This window comes from Apaloderma vittatum, unplaced genomic scaffold (genome assembly GCF_000703405.1).
Source record: "Apaloderma vittatum isolate BGI_N311 unplaced genomic scaffold, ASM70340v1 scaffold528, whole genome shotgun sequence".
NCBI lineage: Eukaryota > Metazoa > Chordata > Aves > Trogoniformes > Trogonidae > Apaloderma > Apaloderma vittatum.
This window is the reverse complement of record NW_009732185.1, coordinates 84,865-93,427: the sequence shown is the minus strand read 5'-3', so window position 1 is coordinate 93,427 and position 8,563 is coordinate 84,865. Positions and strand designations below refer to the sequence as shown.

Sequence of the window (8,563 nt, the reverse complement as noted above, 5' to 3'; positions counted from 1 at the left end):
AGGAATGCTGGCCTATGGAGGGTTTAAACGAGGGCTCAGTGAGAAGAGTGCTAATGTTTCTTGAAATCAGGAAAAATCTGAATATATGATGCAGTGACAAAACAAACCAGAAAGGATTCTGAGCCTCAGAGTCAAAGACAGACCTGAATTTACCCATTTGAAGCTCCATAAGTTTAAAACAAATGTTTTACAGAGGCAAGAAGCATTGGCAAAATTTGTATTTTACTCTAGAATTTCAAATACAATGATACAGTTGTTTATTTTCCTAGATGAAGGAGCCTATTAATCTCTTAGAGAGGAAAAGCAATCCAAGTGAGGCCTTGAGGATCTTAACTGTCCTTGGTAACGGGTAAAAAAATCCTTCTCAATAACAGACCGAAATTCTCCTACCATACATCACCCATTTTCAAATGAATTGGAAGCAGGAAGAAAACTGTTTATCTCTTTGAATCTTACATGTCCTGCTCTGGTGAAACTTAGGGCCCCGTTTTAACATTCACAATGTGGGAAGAAGAAATGAAGCTCTGCTTTCCTGTCATTTTCCCATGTCTTCTTCCCTAAAATGTGTTGGATGTAGCCATCTCTTCTCTTAATATCAGGAGTACAGTGATCATCGTGCCTGACCACAGTACTGCTACTCACCTGTGTGCATGTTGGGCTATTTTAAAGTAAACTCCGTTCTAAGTTATGACTACGTTTAGAGTTGGGTTTAACTTCAGCTCATCTGGCCACATTCCAGCTAAGATAATTATCTTCTGCTTGCTAAAATTCCCTGTGCAATTTCAGTGCAAAAAAAGCTACCCCTCATACCTCTCCTTACACACTTGTGCCCTTTGTTTTTGAACACCTGTCACATTTTACCCTGAAGGTGACCAAACTCTAATACTGTGAAAACAATCCCTGCATTTACAGTTCATAAAGTGCTTTAGGATCCTTTGGGATTAAGGACATTAAATGAATGCAAACTGTAATATTAAAAATATATGCAACTTTATAGTAACAGTTGACATTGCTGTTGGCACTGTGCAGCACCAGGGGACCCATTGTGTTGGGAACTATAACTGCAGAATAGAGATGGTTCTCCAAATTGGATCCAGCTGGAAGAAGTGGTTACATATCCAGCTGCTACTTCCTGTAACGTGACAAGAGCACGAGTAACTTGGTGGTGTGCTAAAGGAAGAGCTGAAACTGCCTCAGCACTGTGAATAGATCTAGGCTGGGTCCTTCAGAAAAGAGTTCAGAATCTAAACTAAAAGACTCAGCAGGTAGGCAATAGCAGGCAGGTGAAGTAAAGCTATTGCAAATAATTTCTCCTGGTGTTTGTAAGTCACTGGCTGACACTTACAGGAAAGCAGATTGAATTTATAACATATTCCACATACCACATCTTGTAATGCAGATAAGATCTCTCCCTCTTTAGTTTGTAGAGAAAAGGGCCGAGGGTGTGTGTGGGAGATACAATCAAGGTATACAAAGTCATGACAGTTGTAGATAAGCTGAATATAGAACTGTTGATCACCAAATCTTGCAGTATTAGGAGGAGAGGACGTTGACTGAATATAGCAGTGGATCAGCTTAAAAGTGCACTTGTCGACAAAGCAGGTAGTGAATTTCCAAAACCTGTTGCCACAGGAGACTGCGAGGTCAGACAGCCTTAGTGGGTTGAGATAACTGCATGGACAACAGGTCCATAAACCGCCACTACAGGAAAAAAGTAGTGTGCTCTCTGTAGCATCCTTAATCCAATAAGCATGAATTTGGGAGCAGTAAAGCAGACTGGAAAGTAGAAAACAGCCAGGCTTGCACACTTTCACTCCTGTCACTGTCAGGACTTGAATGTTGGGGCCCAGCTCGACCACAGGTCTAACAAAAGAGAGCATTTCTTACGTACTTGTGATGAGCATTTGACCAACACTGAAGGACTCAAAGTATACCAAAAGAAAAGACAGAGTGTTAAAATACTCCAGCATGGTGCAATCCATAGCCCTGATACACTTAACTCATTTTTCAAGGAAATTTGGAGGGACTAACATACTCTCCCAACGTAAAATCCATTCTTGTTCAAGTCATGCAAAAGGGAAGAAAGGACACCTTTTGCCTATTCTTGCTCTTTGTGATGCTAAAAAATATACCATATAATGTTATTCCATGAGTGCTATCTCATACGTTCTTGAGCATCTCCATTAATGTCAGTGGTGCAATTTTATAGAAGTGTAGAATGGTTTGGGTTGGAAGAGACCTTAAAGAACATCTAGTTCCAACTTCCCTGCCATGGGCCTGGACACCTTCCACTAGACCAGGTTGCTCAAAGCCTCATCCATCCCAGCCTTGATCACTTCCAGGGAGGGGGCTACCACAACTTCTCTGGGCAACCTATTCCCTCACGGTGAAGAATTTCCCCCTCCTTTTCAAGAAGCATTACTGCCTCCTGCTGTATTTCTTCACTACAGTATTGTGCTCAGCATTTAAAAGGTGTAATTCAGAGAGTTATCATCCATGTATTTCTATTACAAGACACTGTAAAGCATAAAAAAATCAGACATATTGAAATAGACCAGTCAATTCCACTCTTTGGTCCAATACATATTGGATTTGATTATCTACTACGAAAGAGAAATTTAAATTTAAGAACACTGTGATCCATCAGTTTTTCTTTTAGCTATCACGTAAATCCAGATCTGCTTATCCTGAGCATTTTGTGCTTTATTTACATCTATGTAAACCCAGAGGCTCTCCACTAAGGTCCAGAGTGAGTTTACATGGTAATTAAGATAAGAACTAGGATCAATAGATCTTACGGCACTCTCTCCTTTCACTCACTGCAGAGTTTCTTCCCTTTAAAAAGCCTGATATTTGCCCTTGCTTTAACCCATCAGGCTCAATCCAACCCCTACACACATATATCTGTGTATATGTACTCACGCTAGCCTAGCACCGCAGTTTTCGCCTTCAATATCTGCTCCAGGGACGTTGTCTGTGTTCACGGACTCGGTCTCACTGGTGGGCATGCTCACTGTAAGGGTCAAAGGGAAGAAAAAGAGAGGATTGGCTATTAGAACCTGGCACATCTATTAATGAATCGCATGAGTGAAGGAACTGGCTTAATGGAAAGACCCTCAGCTGCAGCTCCTGAAAATTAAGCAATTTGCTGAATAAGTCTAGTGCCTTCCTGCACAGGCCAGGTTGGGCAGGTAGACTTCAGGAACACACACAGGTTACTCAAATGCTAAAGAATTGAGAAGGAAGCAGCTGCTCTCTGCCTTTCAGGGTCAGTTCCTAGAAGTTTTATGATTGAGAACGATTGAAAATTAGAGAACCTAGAAAAGCCAACAAGAAGCTTTTGTTTGATTCAATGGAAACACATTCAAAAAATGCCCCTTTTCTTGCACCAGCCCAATCACCTCACTGCCCTCCCCAGTCTTTCGTGCAATGATTAGATTACAATTATAAAATACCAGATTGACACGTATTCAGATAAATGGCTTCTCTTAGCCTGATAGCCGGTACCACATAAATAATACTGATGGGTGGTCTCTCATATACTAACCATTAATGTGTTTCATCCTTACACGTATAAACTGGACTTAAAGGGATGAGAGGGAAATACAGACTCTCTGATATTGCCAACAAAGAGGCTAATGATTACGGTGGAGATTTTATGTTGACACTCACCAGCTAAGAACTATACATGATCTCCTAGGTCTTTACAGAGGTATCACTGAACAAACGCAAATGAAAGCAACCTTAGGTACAAACTTATCTCATCTGGATTCAGGGACTTGTCACATTCTCTGTCTGTAATCAAATCTCAATATTTTATTTATTTCTACAGATCATATAAAAATAAATCACTGTTTCCATTCCACCAGTTGCTCCTAGCTCCCATACGAGCTCTAATATCTCTTTAAAACATAATTGTTCAAATTAAGTTAGGACAATGGACAGGTTCCAGTATCTTCCCTACTCCTCTTTTCAAATACATAGAACAAATGAAAAAGATGTGTCCTGGTCTGAGTTAAACAGAACCAATTCTGTTTAGTTATTTCTACTTTTCAGATCAGTCTCTTCTGAGAGGTCGCGCTTTCTGAAGTTAGCAGCGTTTTTTTGCAAACAGTGCTTTCTACTAGCAGTGATAACACCTGATGTTCACAGTTACTGCCTGGGACTGTTCTACAGAAAGGCTCTTGCTTGTACTTATTCTCGTAGTGACCAAGGCCACTGCTGGCTCTTGTGTGCCATGCTGGGGGTGCTGGGTAGTAAGAGGGATCACAAGGAAGTAAAAAGTTGCACCTCCAGTGAGTTACAGACAGGACAAGTGATCATATATGTCATATTCAGTATAAAGTGAGGGATCACAGCGGTTAAGCTCTCTTCTTCAACGGCAAGCATCCGAGGAGGACTCCATCCAATCTTCTGCCTTTGATTCCGATCCTGAGTTCCTGAATCCAGCTCCTGTGTCTGGTTTCCCCACTGCCGCTGAGCCTGGGGCTTCCCTGGTGCCACCTGCTCTGCAGCATCAGTGGGGATTGCTATGGGGCAGGGACAGTCAGGTTCAGTATTGGGTTTGTGTGTGTGTATGTTTATATTTTATTATTATTATTGTTTTATTAAAGCTGCTTAGTTTTCTTTTTCAATCTGTAAGTGTCTGCCTTTAGCCATTTCCCTTCCCATTTGGGGAGGGAGAATGGTTAGAGAACATCTATTGGCCCAGTCCTAACCTCTGACAAAATGATACTTAAAACTGAATTATGAAGGAATTAAACAAATCTCTCAAGAGGCCTGGTAGAACTTCAGAAAATGACATATATTAGCATTTGAATATATATTTTAGATGAGATTTCAGAGCATGCACTATTAGCTGTTAGAGAGGCTCCTATTAGCCTGCAAGAATATTTTACTCAGTACTAAGTATTGAGTATTTGTGGGTCCTTGACGGAAAGGGAGGCAACGTACAGTAAACAGGTTTCACATTTCAACTGGGCAGATGTTTAAAGGGCCACGGGACCATATTTTCTTTCAGCAGCTAGAATGATATCAGAAGGCTCTTCCAAAGAGGTCCTGGGTTCCTGGTTTGAAAGCATTATGGTAGGAATGTTCCTCAAAATGAACTATATTTCCTTCATCCCACCCTAACAATTCACATGTTTACAACATACAGCCTGAGAGGTCTAAAGCTCTTGGGTTGTATTCTTAGGACCATATGAAATAATGGACTCCAGCATTCTTGACAAAACTACAAAATACTGTACTCTAATGGTGCCTGTTCCTTTACGAAGACTAGATGTTTTAATAGTCTTGTCTATTTGCAAAGAAAAGTTAAGGAATCAGCTGAATAGATATTTTGATGTACATGAAACAGTCAAGTAAGCTGTAAGAAAAAACAACATTCATAATTAAAACTTTTGGTCCAGACTAAGCCCTTCAGGAAAAAACCCAAAACACACTGATATTTCGCAAGTCATCTTTAAAGATGAGGTAAAGCACTTTCAAGATATATTTGAGCTTATTTGCAAATGGAAAACAATTTTGAAGACATTAGCAAGAGATTGAATTGCAGAGCAGTTTAATTTCTTGAGTGCATGAAGAGGACACTGCACAAGCAATAGAATAAGCAAGGCACGCACATGCAGAAGTATACAAAGCTGTAAAATATGTCAGTCGGCATAGAGATATATAGACACACACACACAGATATACTCAGTGTGGACACAGAGTGCAGTGAAACATTACCATGGGTTTCTGTGGAGTGACTAAACCAAGCACACTTTCCTTTCTTCTTATCAGGCAAGCCAGCTGGAGTGCTTCCTTTCACAGACAAGATGGTCAGTGTCAAGTACCAGGAACAAGACATCAATAGAGAACATGCAGCCAGTGACAGGCAAAAGAAAAAAACAAGGAACTCAGCTTACACATGACACCCATTTCTGTCTGAAAACTTCATCATGTGAATTAAAAGTACAAAATGAAAAACAAAGGTATACAGAAGTATGAAATATCATAACAGATCATCAAAGTCTGACCCTTCCTTGCTTTATGCTATTTTTTTTATCTGGCTTCTGAGAACATGAAGTTGCTGAATTTAAATTTATGATCGAGTCCTTCTTCCAGGGATGCCAATAGTAAACTTCTTGTTTGACTGCCTGACCTACTGAAATTGATGAGACTAAATCAATCGCAATACGACCCCAGGTTATGCCCTGGCCGTTAGGGTCAGAATCTGGACTAGTCTATTTTTGAATGAGATTCCTTGGCTTTCTTCCTAAACTTCTCCAGTATCTAGAAACTCTTTGGAACTCCTCAGAGCTGCTAAAGGACAGTTGTGGGGGAATCACATTTCTCTTCCTTTCCCCACCTCTAGAGACTAACAGCCTTTATCAAGCACTCAGGTAGAACACTGCCTTACAAAACGAGGATGCCCCTAGACTATGTCTCATGATTTACATTTGGTGTTCACCCTCTGATGTCCACTCACTGAGTGGCTTTTCATGGCATTCCCCACACCTGCACAGAGGTCCTCAGCCCATACAGATCAGAGGTGCCTACACAGAGATGTCTTAGAGTGTACTTTACGCTTCTCTAATCTTGCTGCTGCCAAAAGGCAAATTTAAGGGAAGTGAGGGATGCAGGTGCAGTGGCACACAGGCTAAAGAGATTCCTGTGGTTCAGCCTAGCTTGCCAGCACTAGCTCACAGGCATTTATTACATTGCACTCATGGAAAATGTTAAGGACAATAAAAAGGTATTAGGGTGGTATCAAGTATTAGAGGAGTGATGGCCTAGAAGTTAAAGGTCAGATTAGGACTGTATTCCCCAACGTGGTATGCTCTCAGCAGGGCAATCACTTACTTAACCTGGCACCTCACATCACCTTTAATATCAAGGGATAATCACGTGTGCAGATGCTTTGAGGTTCGTTCAAGCCAGTAAACAAATCCTGAAAATAGAAGATGCTGCAGAAGAGTTGTGCATAAACTGGGGCTGAATATGAAAGGAAGTAGACTAAATACTACCCAGATGGTTTTCTTACCTGATTCAGTTTTCAGAGACACAGACCTGGTGCCCACACCCCAGATTCAATCTAGAAACAAAGCAGGCATTTTCTGCAGTCTGATAATTAATTACCGGAACCATGTACCAAAAACACTGGTGGTAAATCCACCACAGGAATGCTTTAATCAGGAGGAGATGTTCTTTCTAAATGGTGGGCTCTAGTCCAGACCAGAGTTACATTTAGGACTATGGTACACAGACTATGCCATCGCAAAAGCCACTTCCTCCCTGTAATTTTGGGAGCCGAGATGAAAGCAAGAGAGAGGCAAATGTAGATTTCCCCTCACCTGCCCACAAAGTGACTTTGCAGTGTAAATCCTGGTGCCTCATGCTTTTTGCCATATGTTTGGTGACTTACGCGCTCTTACAGGAGTGATTCCCTGTCAACTTCAAAAAATCCACTGCTTGACACCAAATCAGAGATCCCCAGGGTGGGTAAGTTTTGCCCCGCCTCATTGCTTCCCAAAAGACCATTAAATCTTCCATCTACCACATACTTTGCATTGAAGGCGCTTCAGTGTCCAAACTGCAGCACGAGCAAGGCAGCGACTGATCCCTGTGCATACTCTGTTCAACTGCCCATCACGCACCCTAAGCTATTAGGTCAGGCAACTGAGTATCGATGTTGTATGTAGGTGACTTATTGATAGTAAAGAACTACTCTGTCCCCACACCTGCCCAGACTAAGTGACAGCAGGTTGTTAAAGGGGTGAGAAGACAGTTTGCCTTTGCCTGACTACACCAAGAGCAACAGCCCGGCTAACAGGGCAATGAGCACACTTCAACCAAAGCAGTACAGTGAACCACTAACAACAACACAGGGATAGGTCCCATAGGAGACATTACATACTTCACAGAATCATAGAATGGTTTGGGTTGGAAGGGACCTTTAACGATCTCCTAGTCCACCCACTCTGCCATGGGCAGGGACATCTGTCACTAGATCAGGTTGCTCAAAGCTGCATCCAACCTGGTCTTGAACACTTCCAGGGAGTGAGCATCCACAGCTTCTCTGGGCAACCTGTTCAAGCAAACCTGTTCCTGGGGAAAAATCGTGATGACTTTGTAATCTTCTGGTTTTGAATTTATTATCACATCCACAACTCTCACTGGTTGATGAAATCTCCCATTAGTTACGTATTCTCTGGGCAGCACAGCACAGCAATTTTTTAGAAGGTGAAGTGAAACAACTTTCTAAAGGCATGCAAGTGTCTCATGGATTCAAGAGGGTGCAAACTTTAACGACCAGTAGTTTTTATACTCTCTCTACAGTTGCTCCTGAAGCCTTTGCACTTCCTGTATCCTGCCACAGTGAGAGTCATCTCTGAACGAGACTTTTTCTCCTGAACTACCTAAACTTCATTTTCATGTTCCTTAGCATCCCTGCAGCAGCTAAGACAATGACAAAAGCTAGGTAGCAACTTCATTAAAAACAAATCTGAAAAATGCCTCATGTTGTGATAATTCTAGCTCTGAGACCAAATAGACAGAAATAAGGACAAAGAGTCTGCAG

The 8,563-nt window shown here is 41.6% G+C and overlaps 1 protein-coding gene across 1 annotated transcript in view; it reads right to left on the bottom strand.

Moving 5' to 3' along the window:
• CACNA1C (calcium channel, voltage-dependent, L type, alpha 1C subunit) overlaps positions 1 to 8,563 on the bottom strand; it is a gene marked incomplete at its 5' end in the record, with an annotated part of 196,950 nt that overhangs the window by 112,991 nt on the left and 75,396 nt on the right. The window contains one exon of the mRNA XM_009875416.1: positions 2,923 to 3,013. Coding sequence (XP_009873718.1) covers positions 2,923 to 3,013 — 91 coding nt within the window. The remainder of the gene's footprint in view (positions 1 to 2,922; positions 3,014 to 8,563) is intronic.